Source organism: Uloborus diversus, chromosome 1 (genome assembly GCF_026930045.1).
Source record: "Uloborus diversus isolate 005 chromosome 1, Udiv.v.3.1, whole genome shotgun sequence".
Taxonomy (NCBI): domain Eukaryota; kingdom Metazoa; phylum Arthropoda; class Arachnida; order Araneae; family Uloboridae; genus Uloborus; species Uloborus diversus.
The window spans coordinates 245310562-245325512 of NC_072731.1; the positions used below are offsets into that span (position 1 = coordinate 245310562).

At 35.0% G+C, this 14951-nt stretch overlaps 1 protein-coding gene across 1 annotated transcript in view; it reads left to right on the forward strand.

Moving 5' to 3' along the window:
• Positions 1 to 14951, forward strand: part of LOC129234224 (chloride channel protein 2-like) — a 66600-nt gene that overhangs the window by 14051 nt on the left and 37598 nt on the right. Inside the window, exons 9-14 of the mRNA XM_054868157.1 lie at positions 43 to 127; positions 1884 to 1985; positions 6482 to 6566; positions 7776 to 7925; positions 9893 to 9962; positions 11135 to 11245. Of these exons, the coding sequence (XP_054724132.1) occupies positions 43 to 127; positions 1884 to 1985; positions 6482 to 6566; positions 7776 to 7925; positions 9893 to 9962; positions 11135 to 11245 (603 nt within the window). The remainder of the gene's footprint in view (positions 1 to 42; positions 128 to 1883; positions 1986 to 6481; positions 6567 to 7775; positions 7926 to 9892; positions 9963 to 11134; positions 11246 to 14951) is intronic.

The window sequence follows — 14951 nt, forward strand, 5'->3', positions numbered from 1 at the left end:
TTTCCTGATTCATTGTTGCTGAATTTCTTTCCTTTCTTACAGAAACTTTGACTGCAATATTTAGGACGAATTTCCATATAGATTTTCCTTTTGATCCACAAGAGCTTATTGTTTTTGCCGGAATTGGGTATGTGTATATGTTCTATCCCAAGGAAATCTAAATGTTTTGTGCAATTCATTATTAGTTTTTACCCAAAGTTTAATTGCTCATTATTATCAGCTAATTGTGATTTCTGCCTTTTTTATTATGCCATGATTCTCGTTATTAATGTATGCTGGTTTTAAAGCTATGAAATAATTAGTAAAAAATTGAATATAAAGAAAGTTAATTTAAAAAATCTTGTATATATACAGTAGTACCTCCTGTAAGTGGCACCTCCAAATAAGGGACACCTCTATTAAAGGGACATTTTTTCTGGTCCCAGTCCCTTTGAATTGGGATCTCCATGTATTTGCCTCTGAATAAGGGACACTCTATTAAAGGGATAGTTACAGAGAAAACTTACAACAATTAATGTATAAATGCATCATACAAAGTATTGAATTTACTGGAGCTTAAAAATCTAAAATTCAACTGATGAAAGTTTGACATTAAAGTGTACAAGTATGAAGTATTGTGAAATTCTTACTAAAATTTGCTTGCATGTTTTCTCCTCTTGGTATTTTTTTTTTTTTTTTTTTTTCAAGTAGGCTAACAGCTGAAGGATAATCAACGGCTCATGATTAACTTCGTTTAAAAAACTTAAAATGTGAACACTGATTGAAATTTAAATCATACTAAATTTTAAATTGTATGAAATCAAACAAGTTCATGTACATTCATGTTCAGTCCAGGAATTACTTCAAAATAATTCATGTATGTTATAAAACTATACCATTGCCAAATTTTTATTAAATTTTAATTAGTAAAAGATTAACATGAACAACAAAGAATATGCATAAAATTTAATTACTTTTGAATTTCATTCAGTATAAATCCGTTTTAGCATTTTATCTTAAATGCTAATAGTTTATGTTTTGTACGAAATCATACCGAGTTAATATATTGCATGCATCATTTCATATACCTCCGAAGAAAGGACACCTCTATTTAAGGGACAAAATGTTTGGTCCTTTTAGTGTCCCTTATTGAGAGGTTCTACTGTACATATATGTTTGATATTTTACTTACTTTTCCATTTTTTTGTATCGACTATTATTTTTTTAGTTCATATCATTGTTATTAAAAGCTTTATTTCCCTACATTTATAAGGATATGCTCTCCTAGCTATTGTATGATGTTATTTCATCCTTCTGATTTGATGAACTTTAAGAGAAAACCAGGATTCTGCTATTCTGTATCTCTGAAGTTGCAATTTACTCCATTTAGAGTTTAAATATGTTTAACTGGTTGATACTGGTTAAGGTATTAGTGTTTCTTTCAGGCATTTTTCAAGAAGGCAAAATGCCTTGCCCTCTTTCTTTGAGTCTCTCTATACGCCCTCCTTGTCCTTTTGAAGTTTTAACAAAACTTCATCACAAACCAAGGTTTAACACAAAATACAATGTATAAAAAAGAGAATGTAATAAGAAGAATTAAATACTAATAGTTAAGCTTGGTCTAGGCCTCTTATTCTTAATGCAACTAATTAATGCTTTTATATGTTTACAATAATACTTGTTCATAATTAAGAAAAATATTTTCACCTGAAGCTGATATGATCAAGCTTTAGATCAGCAAAGATGCTCAGTTTAATATACTGTAAAAAGACAGTCTTTTGTAATAAGTGTCAAAACTTTTATATATGTTCCACATGTATGTATGTTTTCTAAAAGGGACTTGTAAAGGAGTAAACTGATGGGTGTTAAAATTTGCATTTCATTAAGTGTAAAATGTTTTTCAGAGCAGTATGCGGCTTAGGTGGGGCATTCTTTGTTTGGTTTCATCGTCAAATTGTTCATTTCAACAGAAAACATAAAAGGATGAATGCTTTTCTGCAGCAAAAGTAAGATAAAAAATCAGTTTTTAAAATATATTTTATTTAATGTGCACTTAACATTTTCTTCTACTGTGTATTGATTTTAAAACTTTTGTAACAAACATCAGTTGTGGAAAATCTACAAGTAGTTTAGACCTGTGTAAATGCCATTGCCTATGTCACTCTGTTGAAGATAAATATTTTAAACCCGTTCTAATTACATAAAAATGCAAGTTTTTTTCATTTCAAGACTTAACACATTTTACAATGCCAGTCAGTTAAGGTTTATCTTAAGATGCCTGATCAAAAACCTAGTTCAGGATTTAAAAGAAAAAAACAAATGCAATTGTTTCCAAAAATAACAAAATTTGTTATCTACTGTAACAACATGTTTTTAAGGATTATGTAAAAATTTCATTAAATTGTCCAATCTCTTCTGAGTGGTTTCATTTATTTTTTATGGCAACTGAAAAAAAAGGAAGAAACTGATAGTTTTATGTGTAATTTTATGAGGAGTACTTAATAATAATAATAATAATAATATATATATATATATATATATATATATATATATATATTGAAAACGTATTAAATAGGAAAAAATTAGAGTACCTTAAAACCAGAAGCCCAAAGATGCGCAAAGCCGCCAAACAAATAAGCCAGGTAAATATAAACATCAATAGAACAATAAACAGACAAGGTTACAACACAGATAAATGACAGAGATGAAGCCAGTACTCTTCAGCATGGAAACGTCATCCTATGGTCGAAAGACTAAAAATTTTAATACTAAAACTAAGAATAGGATGTCCAATTCCGAAAAAGTCAACATTCAGGATTACACTGGGCAAAAGCACCACATGTGAAAAATGAATGCAGATTTTTAGAACTAAGAACCTAAAACTAAGCACTGAGGTTTGGTCTCGGACATTAAAAGCCAAGGCTATCAAAAATGTCCCTCCACCGTACTGCCAGCAAAAATCAAAAGTCTTACCTATGTGTCCGGGTGTAAAAGTAAAATCCACGTCCATCGGGGCTATTTCCGTGCCAATCGATAAAAATAAAAACAAAATCAATCCAATAAAAATAAAAACTAAATAAGTAAGTGTGCAATAAATAAATAAATAAGTAATTAGTTTTTATATTTATTGGATTGATTTTGTTTTTATTTTTATCGATTGGCACGGAAATGGCCCCGATGGACGTGGATTTTACTTTTACACCCGGACACATAGGTAAGACTTTTGAGTTTTGCTGGCGGTACGGTGGAGGGACATTTTTGATAGCCTTGGCTTCTAATGTCCGAGACGAAACCCAGTGCTTAGTTTTAGGTTCTTAGTTCCAAAAATCTGCATTCATTTTTCACATGTGGTGCTTTTGCCCAATGTAATCCTGAATGTTGACTTTTTCGGAATTGGACATCCTATTCTTGGTTTTAGTATTAAAATTTTTGGTCTTTCGACCATAGGCATGGGCGCCCATATGCAAAATTGTAAGGGGGGGGGGCTCAGAAACTTTAACTATGGTTTAGCAGGATATTTTCCCCCATGGAGGCAGATTTCAGGACAGGTTAGAGTCATTAAAATTTGACATTTTTAATTATTTATTTATTAATGGCTGGAGAAGAAATATTTTTATATTTTTGCAACGAAAAAAGTACTAAAAACAAGAAAGTTCTAATTTCCAAGGGGGGCTCGATCCCCCCTTGCCTCCCTATATGGGCGCCCTTGACCATAGGATGACGTTTCCACTGCTGAAGAGTACTGGCTTCATCTCTGTCATTTATCTGTGTTATAACCTTGTCTGTTTATTATGTGTGTGTGTGTGTACACAGCAGAAGTGTTTCCTTTCAGTTAATGTTAAACTTAAGAAAAACTGAAAGAATGTATTATGATTTATTGCAAAAAAAAGTAATTCACGCCCATACCATTTTTTGTGTAAACAAGTTGTTTCAGTATTGCTTTAATCACAAAATGCAAAAATAGAAAGGGCAATACCTTCTTACTCAGAAGTAACAACTTTTCTCTATGAAAATAAAGAAAATATTTGCATATTTGTGGATATATTTTCATGCTTTTTTAGACATAGATAATGGTACACAGCAGTAAACAAGAAAACGAAAAATGTTTTTATGTAATTTTTTTTCAATGGTTTAAACTATTGTTTCTCAACAAATGAGATATGTTTCCTTTGCATTTTAAACTTTGCTCTCAAAATATACAATTTGTTTTAAGATTAATATATTAACCCTAAAGAAGTCACGCTTTGGTCGATTTCCCGTCAGTTGTCAGATATTTCGCTCTATCCCACCACCCCTTATTCTAATAATGGGGCCCATCTGTGTAGCTGAAGGTCAGACTCTCCCCAGCCCACACACTTAGTTCTGAGAATTGTCTTCGGTATTTCAAGGTTGCATAGCTTTTGGAAATGTATGTTGGTCATTTAGACCAATAGCGCACCATCCTAGTCAGGTGTCATTTAATGAGCAAGAGAATGCTCAAGACTAATACCTCCAAATAAGATAACCAAATTGAATATGACTAGAAATGCATGATGATAATAGTCGTAAGAAACAGTTGAAGACAACTTAAAATAAAACCATATTTAGTAATTTAGTAATGTTAGTTTAAGAATATAAAAAAGCAATTAAAACAACGCAAACTAGAGCTGAGCTATATCTATAAACCCGCATCGTTTCTTAAAAGCAAACGAGCACTCAAGTCACGAAGCCAGAGAGAAAAACGCCGAAGAAGTCAACTTCCCACTCGAAACCTTTTCTTATATCCCAAGTCAACTTATTAGTATGCGGACGCCAAATCCCCTTCTGATGCATGCCAGCGTAGCGCCTGGCCAATGAGCATTGGGCAAGTGCCGACCACTTACGATGCTTCGTCGATTACATAAAGACCGTGACGTCATTGATCGGCGACTGCACGTGCGAGATGCATCTTCAGGCATCCGCATTAGAAGGTCGAAAAACCATCATTAAAAATTTCTCCCATACTAGGATTAGGCAGTTGACTGATACCATCGTGAGATAAGTGGTGAGATAAACTAGTTAAAACCTGTTAATTGTAATTTAAGGGGCGCTAGGCCAACATCATTTTCTCCCCGGCACTTCCTTTCTTCTGCTTTCGTCTCACAGATCGTTACGGCGGGGAAAAGACCGAAGCGCGAGCACTAGCGTAACAAAAGGAAATGCGATTTCTCTAGGGTTAATGGAGCAAAATATTAACATATTTATAAGCAAGTTACAAGTGGTTGCTTTTGGATGTCCAGCACGTGATGCATGCAAATAAATTAAATTTTAAATAACAAAATTGCTTAGTAAAAATATAACTCTCAGGAGTATTTTTGTATCAAATGTAAAGAGTAAAAAATTTGCTTACCTCTGTTTAATTAAAATATTAAGAGATATGACTAAATGTGAATTAAATTTTAGCATCTTTTTGTCCCGCACATGATGGTGCAATGGTCCTCACCGATCATTTTCTATTTATCAACTCACATCTAAATGCATGAGTTACAAAATATTCTTTTCAAATTAATCTTACACTGACTAAGCAGTAAGTTACTGTCCTTAAGCCAGGGCTAAGGTAGAGCTACATACAACATACTGACAGTCTGGTTAAGCTGTACAGAGGCTGCAGTTTCGTCCTTGTTATGGACTCATCAGTCTGGAATAGACAATAAACTAGCTGGAGGCAGATTTCTTGTCATTGAAGTTGAGACTGCCAACAAACTGGTAGCTAATGTAAATTTAGCAGTCCGCAGCAATGCTGCAGTTCAGCTTGTCAATTTAAGGCAAAGCTTGGGTATTAAGCAATAATTTACTACCCTTAAAAACTTGTTTACTGCTTAGCTTGGTACTAAACTTGTAATTTAATGCTTAATACCCAAGTTTTGCCTTTAAATAATGAGTTTAACCACACCTTTGCTACAGACTCTCGCTGGTGTGCTAAGTTTACTTTAGCTACCAGTTTGTTGACACTCTCAGCTTCAGTGGAATCACTTTTTTTTTAAACTTTAATTTTGAAACATTCCTGGGAGGGGGGTGTCTCTTCTTTTCCCACTTCTTCAAATGCATCATTGAAGATTGTCTAAAATTCCGTTTTTTAAAATACAGTACAACTTCGATTTAACGATTGTCAAGGGGCTGGAAAAAATTATGGTTAAATCTAGAAGCGTAGATATTTAATGCAGTCAAATGCAGACCAGTGAAATGTATCCTTAAAATTGAGGAAATCGTTGAATCGGGTATCGTTAAATCAAAGTTATACTGTACAGTATCAAACAAGTGTTTAGTCCCTCAAAGGAGGGGCGATCGCACCATTGCCCCTCCCTTGTATCCACCCTTGTATTTCATAGTAAATGTAAAACATTTTGTTATGATTTTAAAACTTATAATTTTGTGACATTTCAAATTGCTCTAAAATTTGTTATTAATGCTTGAATTTCATCTTCATTTACCATTGTTTGTTGAAGTGCTTGAAAATAAATTTTTCAAAACCATTTATTTACAGTCGCTTCATATATCCAGCTTTAATTACTATGATAATCTCAACGATGACATTCCCTTTGGGTCTGGGCCAGTTTATGGCAGCTGAGGTAAAACGCTCAGTTATTTTTCTTAACCTATTTTTTTAATTTATTTATTTGATCTCATTTATTAGCATCTTAATGTTACATTTTTGTAAAAAATGTAAAGAATGTAATGTAAGGAAATGTAAAGAAATATAGTTACTATATCTTTATTTTATAAAGTTGCTAATTAAATCATATTAGTATAATTTAAATGAAATAAACTTAGTTTTATTCAGTAAATTATCGCCCATTAGCCATTGCTAAAGCAGAAATATGTGAAATTCACCGCCAGCTCGGTCATTTCCAGCCGAGGACTGCAGTTTCGTGCTTATTAGCACTCATCAGCCCGGCATAGGAAAGTGACTGAGCTGGAGATGGAAAACCTCTTAAGGAAGCCAAGAGTGCGCAACAAACTGGTAGCTAATATAGAATTAGCAGGCCAGATGAGTGACCGAAGCAATGGTTCGGTTCAACTCGAAGATTGAATGCGAGGCAAGGTATATTCAGTAAATTACCGCCCATTAGCCAGGGCTAAAGCAGAAATACGTGAAATACACCGCCAGCTCAGTCATTTCCAGCCGAGGACTGCAGTTTCGTGCTTATTAGCACTCATCAGCCTGGCATAGGAAAGTGACTGAGCTGGAGATGGAAAAAACCTCTTATGGAAGCTAAGACGGCCAAACTCGACTGGAAATGACTGAGCTGGCGGTGTAGTTCATGTATTTCTGCTTTATCCCTGGCTAATGGGCGGTAATTTACTGAATATACCATGCCTTGCCTTCAATCTTCCAGTTGAACCGAACCATTGCTTCGGTCACTCGTCTGGTCTGCTAATTCTATATTAGCTACCAGTTTGTTTCGCACTCTTGGCTTCCTTAAGAGGTTTTTCATCTCCAGCTCAGTCACTTTCCTATGCCGGGCTGATGAGTGCTAATAAGCACGAAACTGCAGTCCTCGGCTGGAAATGACTGAGCTGGCGGTGTATTTCACGTACAACTTAGTTTTGTTCAATGTATTTTTCTTTTTAAAATTTCAAAGAATCTTGAATGGCTTTTAAAATTAAAAAGCATTAAAATTTAACTTGTGCTATTAAAATTTAACTTTGTGTTTTAAATGTGAATGTTTTAGTACTCTCTGTTTAAAAATGATATATTTTATTTTATTATTCAATGATTTTTATTTTACACAGTTGATTTTTAATAGATTATAATAAAAAATTAATTTTATTTGTAGCTTACAACACACGAGTCAATGAATGAACTTTTTAGTAATGTTACTTGGTCCAACTCTCATCTTGAAGTGGATGAAGCTATCATAGTCAGTCATTGGACAACTAAGTATACAAATATATTTGTGAATTTAGTTGTGTTCATCGTAATTACAGTGAGTTTTATTATAAAAGATTTATTTTCGCCACTTTATCTGCTATGAAATTCTGACCCGTACTTTTGTTAATTATAAACTGAAATCAGTAGTTAAAGTTGTAAATGATTTTGTCTATATTTATTAGAATTTGTAAAGTGTGTGCTCTTTTTTAACATTTTGCTGTGTTTCTTTACAGTTTTTTTTTCTTTTCTTTTCTTTTTTTTTTTTTTTTTTTTTTTTGTACCATTTATGTATCGGTATATTTATTAGATTCCTGTATTGAACTTTTTCTATACCACGAGGGTTTTTTTTTTCAAGGTCCGATTGATCGCAGAGTGTAAACCAGAAAGTCAAGCTGATGACGCTGTGGGTAGATTTGTTGCGCAGTCTCTCAAATAAGATTGTGCAGTGCATCAGGTCGCTGTGGTTATTTCGGAATATGCAGTGAACGACAAAACATGCCTCGAACAATTGCGTCTCCCGTCAAGTGTGAAATGCGTGCTGTAATTCGATTTCTGAATGCTGAAAAAAAGAGCGACTCAGAACAAACGTAAAGGAATGTTGGCATCAGGCATTGTCCTTCTGCTCGACAATGCGTGCCCACACACTGCTGCTTCAACCAAAAATCTCCTGTAGCAGTTTCGCTGGACAGTGTTTGACCGTCCTCCATACAGCCCTGACTTGGCGCGTCTTCCGATTACCATCTTTGATCACATGAAACGCTGGCTACAGGGGCGGATACAAGGGAGGGGCGATGGGGGCGATCGCCCCCTCCTTGAGCCGAGATACAGGAACTTTCTTCAGGTATTATTTTCGATATTAAAATTCCAAACACGCAATTTTACATAGTCTTCGATGGTATTACAAGAAAGTTAGCTCATCCCCGGAATTCTTCCGGAATTGAAGTCTTGAAAACGTAATCGTCGCCCATCTTTTATTACTCTGGGGATAGGAACCAGAACTTTATTCAGGATTTTTTTTGAAATTGAAGGTCCGAAATCTCAATTTTAGATTATCTTAGATGATATTATGGAAAGGTCCCAAGGGTCAGCCTGGGTATTTATCGAAAGAAACGCAAGTGTAGGACACCTTTGAATTTATAAGGGTAAGCGATGGGGCTCAGGACACTCCTTTGAAAGTTTTTAGAAGTTTAAGTTCCAAAGAGTAAAAAGTAAAAAACAATCGCCCCCTCCTTGAACACTTTCTGGATCCGCCCTTGGCTGGCTAGGAGGACAGACGTTTGGCTCTGACGCCGAACTGCAGATCAACGTACAGAATTACCTGAAAGCTTAGGCGGCTGCCTTCTATGACGAGGGTATCAAAAAATTGGTACCACGCTAAGACAAATGTCTTTATCGAATCGGCGACTATGTTGAGAAGTAGTTCGAAGGTGTATGTACATATTCCAAATAAAAGTGTTACCATTGTCTTTGCGGTCTTCATTTCGCGATCAATCGGACCTTGAAAAAAAAAAAAAAACCTCGTAACATTTTGGTTGATAATTACCAAACTACTTTACTTTGGTGGTATTCAATATGTACAATGTAATTTGTTGTATAAATTGCTTTCTATAAGTGCTATGGCTGCCCAGTGACATAGCCAGTAGAGTAATTAGTTTCTGCTCCAAGGGGGCTAGGTTTGAATCTCATGTACAGCATGGATGTTATTGATTAGTTTAGCACTTCTCATCATGTCCTAGTTGCATCTGTAAATTATTAGTTCATACTGTACTAATAGTTTACAGATGCAATTATGCAATATAGGTCTGCTAATAAAATGGTCATGTTCACAATGTTCACATTCAAAGATATTTGTCTGAAAAACATACTTTGGTATGATTGCTATTTTGGTTTTCATTTCAAAACATAATTGTTTTATGTGTGAAAACAGGCACTAGTGAAATCCTAATTCTTGACCAATGTGTACTTTTATGTATCTTTGTTTGGTGTTCATTTTGTTACAGATTTAATTTTTTCCTTCTTTAGTTCATAACATCTACACTGGCTGCAACATTGCCTGTGCCTGCTGGTTTATTCATACCAGTTTTTAAAATGGGTATGTCTTTTAAATCATTATCACTTTATGTAAATTGCTAACTGAAAAGTAGCATGCCCGAAATTGGTATAAATCAAATTTTAGGGAGAAATAAGTGCAAACAAAATTGCAACAAAAGATATATTTTCATTGAATATACCATGCCTTGCCTTCAATCTTCGAGTTGAACCGAACCATTGCTTCGGTCACTCGTCTGATCTGTGCTAATTTTATATTAGCTACCAGTTTGTTTGGCACTCTTGGCTTCCTTAAGAGGTTTTCCATCTCCAGCTCAGTCACTTACCTATGCCAGGCTGATGAGTGCCAATAAGCACGAAATTGAAGTCCTCGGCTGGAAATGACTGAGCTGGCGGTGTATTTCATGCAAAAGATATATTTGCCCAGGTAATTTTAAGGTGCTAGCACACAGCCTTAACCCTCTGACTACCTTACAGATAATATGACTTAGTAATATTCGTACAAAAGGGCATTGAACATAGAAAGATGCAGAGCAAAAATAGTCATAGTCAAAATTTCACCTGTTGCATTGCATGCTTTTGTGGAAAGGTAAAAAACAGTACGTGCATATTTTCTTTTTTTTACATATTTGTCATCTATGTACTTTTTATGGTACAAACTTGCTCATTTGGTTTCTGCTGAAAATGAAGTCTCGCAATTACTTTAATTGCATTTGTAAAATCAGTTCTTTCATTACTTTTAAGCTTAATCAATTCGTCTGAAAGCAAAACATCAGCTGGAAAAGCCTTCTAACTTCTACAGCATTCCTAGTAAAGTCCTTCGGGCCAAAGGGATTTCAGATATTTAAATATACTCCATATGATATGACAGGTTTGTTTTTCTGCAAAAAATATATTTTTAAAAAACGGCCAAAAAAAATTTCTTGTTTTTTTCCTAGAAAAAAACAAAAGTTTCTTTTTTTTTCACAAAATGCGGACCTAAAAGTAAAAAACTGGATCAACCCTTGAAAAATATATCTTTAGTGCAGCTGGTAGCAACAACAAGTTTGAGACTTGTGCCCCCGCCCCCTTCCCTCTTTTAAATGCTAAATAAGTTTAGTACAAAATGATTTATGTACTGGCCAAAAGACATTAAAAATAGTACCTTGATTTTTTTTTTCATGTGCTAAATTGCTTAGTTTAAAAAATTTACATGCTGCGTAAATATGATTGTAGGTGCAGCTTTTGGTAGATTAGTTGGTGAATGTATGGCTTCATGGTTTCCTGAAGGCATCACTCTAGGAGGAACTGTAAATAGAATTATTCCTGGAGGATATGCTGTTGTTGGTAATATTTTACTACTACTTTTTTTTTTAAATAATAGTTGATTTCATTCATTAATTAATTTATTTTCAAACCATTTTAGAGCAGTTGGAAGTAATTGTTGAATATATACTCTTGGTTTTTATCTTGATAAGTTTCAGACGAGGACCTAGGCAGGTTTTGTAAATGTGTTTGAGTTGACGTGCAAAAAGTAGTAGCTTATTAGTGCTTATACAGAACTTAGTTAAATTTCAAAAAGAAAGAAAGAAATTGCAAAAAGCAAATTTTATTAGTTAAACTAAGACTTTATTAGATAGTCAATTTCATTGATAAAACATTCAATAAAAATGTTTGGTGTAGCTTCTTTTTTCTCTAAAAATAAATCTACTCATTCATTTTAATTTGCATTTTTTCAGTGCAAACAATTTTGTAAATATTAAACTTCTTACATAATTAAATGTTAAACTGAAGAAGAAAACAATTTATGCAGTTCTTTTGTTGGATGGGAATATTGTTTCCATAAATGTAGAATTTGCGGCACTGTCTAGGGGTATTTTGAACGATACTCGTGTTCTTCATTGTAGTAGGATGTAGGATCCGTTGCAAAGAACTACAACCAGGTGACGACACATAATATTTATTATTTACAACCACAAAGCACAAGACAAAACACACGCGGGAAAAAAGACGTCCGCCATCGCGGACCATAAACAGACGTCTCCCTCTTTTTCGAACTCTCCGCTAGAGGGCAGAGTTGCACGGAATGAACATAATTCAGTTGCCAGCTTATTTCCTACAGATTCGGCCATTGTGCAGGAACTGGCCTCAGTGACCGACATAAAATTTCGATGTATGAAAATAAACATAATTAAGCTTTACATAAATCACAACGAAAGTAAATACAACAAAACAAAAAGAATGAAACACAATCCTAAATTTGTGAATAGTATTTCATCATGTCAGCGGATGAAATCGTTAAGTTAGGGCCCTCATGATTACCTACTTTTTCTACTTCATACCTATCTTTTGATTTAACACTTTTTATTTTGTATGGTCCTAAAAATTTCGGCCGTAATTTTAGACCAGTTCCGAACTGCGTCCGTTGGATAGCCACTAAATCTCCCTCTTGGTATACTGGAGCTTTTTTACGCTTCTTATCGTACATTCTTTTGTTTTCAGCCTGAATTTTCTGGATATTTTTCTTTGCTTCTTGCCGGAGCATATTTCGAGCGGTTCTTCCACAAATTCTTCCATTAACAGTTCTCACACACGAAGATCTTCTTTGTTTCTCATAGTGGTACTGATCAACAATTCAAAGGGTACGCTTCGTACTTCGGTTGGAGGTGCTGTTAAGTATCCTTTGTAATCTGTCTACATGCTTGTACCGTTTGGTAGGATCTTCAATGGATAACTTGCTGAGAACCGGTATAAGCGTGCGGTGCACTCTTTCTACTTGGCCATTCCCACGGGGAACTCCAGTTGCTATAGGCAGATGTTCTATTTTCTCATCGATGCAATAGTCACTAAAAGCTTTAGCGGTGAATGCTGGCCCTCTGTCCGTTATTATTCTTCTGGGATTTCCGAAAGTCTTCTGTTGCAGTCTCAGTTTGTCGAGCGTGTCTTCTGCAGAAGTGGATTTAACTGGATAAAGCCAGGTAAGCTTCGTAAATGCGTCAACCACTGTCAGGATGTGTTGGTACCTCTTGTTTGTTGACGGCATAGGATCTATAAAGTCAACATGGTAGGTGCTTAGCGGTACATCTTCTTTAGGGATATGGTTCAAGAATCCTTCTTTCTTTCCACTTTTCTTATTCGCTAGTATGCATGGCACACAGTTCATAATTACATCTTGCACCCGTCTAGTTATGTTTGGGATGAAAAATTCCAATTTGATGATCTCTTCGGTCTTTGCTGCTGCAAAATGTCCTTTTTCTTGAGCTAACTTTATCAGTTCAGTTTGCATGTCTCTGGGAGCAACAATTACTTCACGACCTTTTTCATACTTATACAAAACATCATTTCTTTCGAAAAAGTCTTGAGCGTCACTGCCTTTTAGGAGAGATTTCAAATGTTGAACGCTTTCATCTTCTTGTTGAGCCCATTTTAACTTTGCGGTGAGAGTATCAGTCGTGATAACAGCCACGGGATTCCTACTTCTCCACTATATATTTCCAAGTGATTCCTTTGGGAGCTACGAAATTGTGAAAAGTTTTATCTTGCAGAAATTTCTGAAAACATTGAAATTCCTCATCTGTTAACTTGAACGTTTTCGCATTGTCAGAGTATACTATGTTACAACTTCCACGACGCACCAAAAATCTTTTGTTATTAACACAGCATAGTAACTTCACTTGATCGAGGGCGATGGAAATCTGCCTGCACTTGGTATGGAATATCGATGATGAACAGTTCTTTTTGCGGCACGGTAATTTCAATTGAATGTGGGCGGTGAAAATTTGCGAGCAAGGCGAGGAACATCGATGAGGAACAGCTCGTTCGGTTTATTTCTCGGAGTCATCATATCCTGGCCGGGCCCCCAAGTTTGTAGAATTTGCGGCACTGTCTAGGGGTATTTTGAACGATACTCGTGTTCTTCATTCTAGTAGGATGTTGGATCCGTTGCGAAGAACTACAACCAGGTGATGACACATAATATTTATTATTTACAACCACAAAGCACAAGACAAAACACACGCGGGAAAAAAGACGTCCGCCATCGCGGACCATAAACAGGCGTCTCCCTCTTTTTCGAACTCTCCGCTAGAGGGCAGAGTTGCACGGAATGAACATAATTCAGTTGCCAGCTTATTTCCTACATAAATATTTGATTTGTTTCTGATAGTAAAGATATAAATAACATTTGATTGAGCAATTTATTAAACATAAAATAAAATTCAAAAATGATCTTAGAATTGAATTTCTTCACTCAAAATAATTTGCTTCAGAAGCAAGTATTCAAGTTCTATTTTATTATGTATACTTAAATCCATATTATGTTGTCTAATCCACTGCTTCTCAACCTTTTTTACTTTGCGGCACACTTAAGAAACTTTTAGATCTACGGGGCACACTGAACTTAATTCTGTAATGGTAAAATAGAAGTGTTTTTATCACTCACTGGTAAAAAGACGGGGGGGGGGGGGGGGGGGGGGGGGGGGAGTTTTTTTTTCATATAAATGAAACAATTAAAACTAATGTGGTGTAATGTGGTGTAAAAATTCATTTAGAAAGTAGAAATATTTCGAATGTATTGAGATTAATAATGAACAAAACTACCTAAATCAGACTTTACAGAAAATTATACTTGATATGTTTCAAAGCATTTCTGTCAAACATATCATTAAAGTGCACACTGCAGTTAAACGATTTTATATCAAAAAATGTTTCAAGAAAGAAGCAAGCAAGAAATTAAAACCAAGGACTTAACTTCCGTTTGACACTAATAAGACACTTGAGCCTACTTTGAGGAGCAAAGACGTTTGGTGTTCGACTCTATGCTGGAAAGAGCTACACGAACAGGACCAATCTTAGCAGGTGTGCAGCGTGTGCATCGCACAAGGGGTGGCCGCAGGCCACATCATATAATTCTTTTAATCAAGAAAAATTCCCCGAGAATTTATCACAAGATAACTTATAATAAGTCGAATAAATATGCTGAATTTTAAATGCCCAATTATCAAAGTAAGTGCCAATTTCCCGAAAGCATAGCATAGTTTAAGAAAAATAGAGT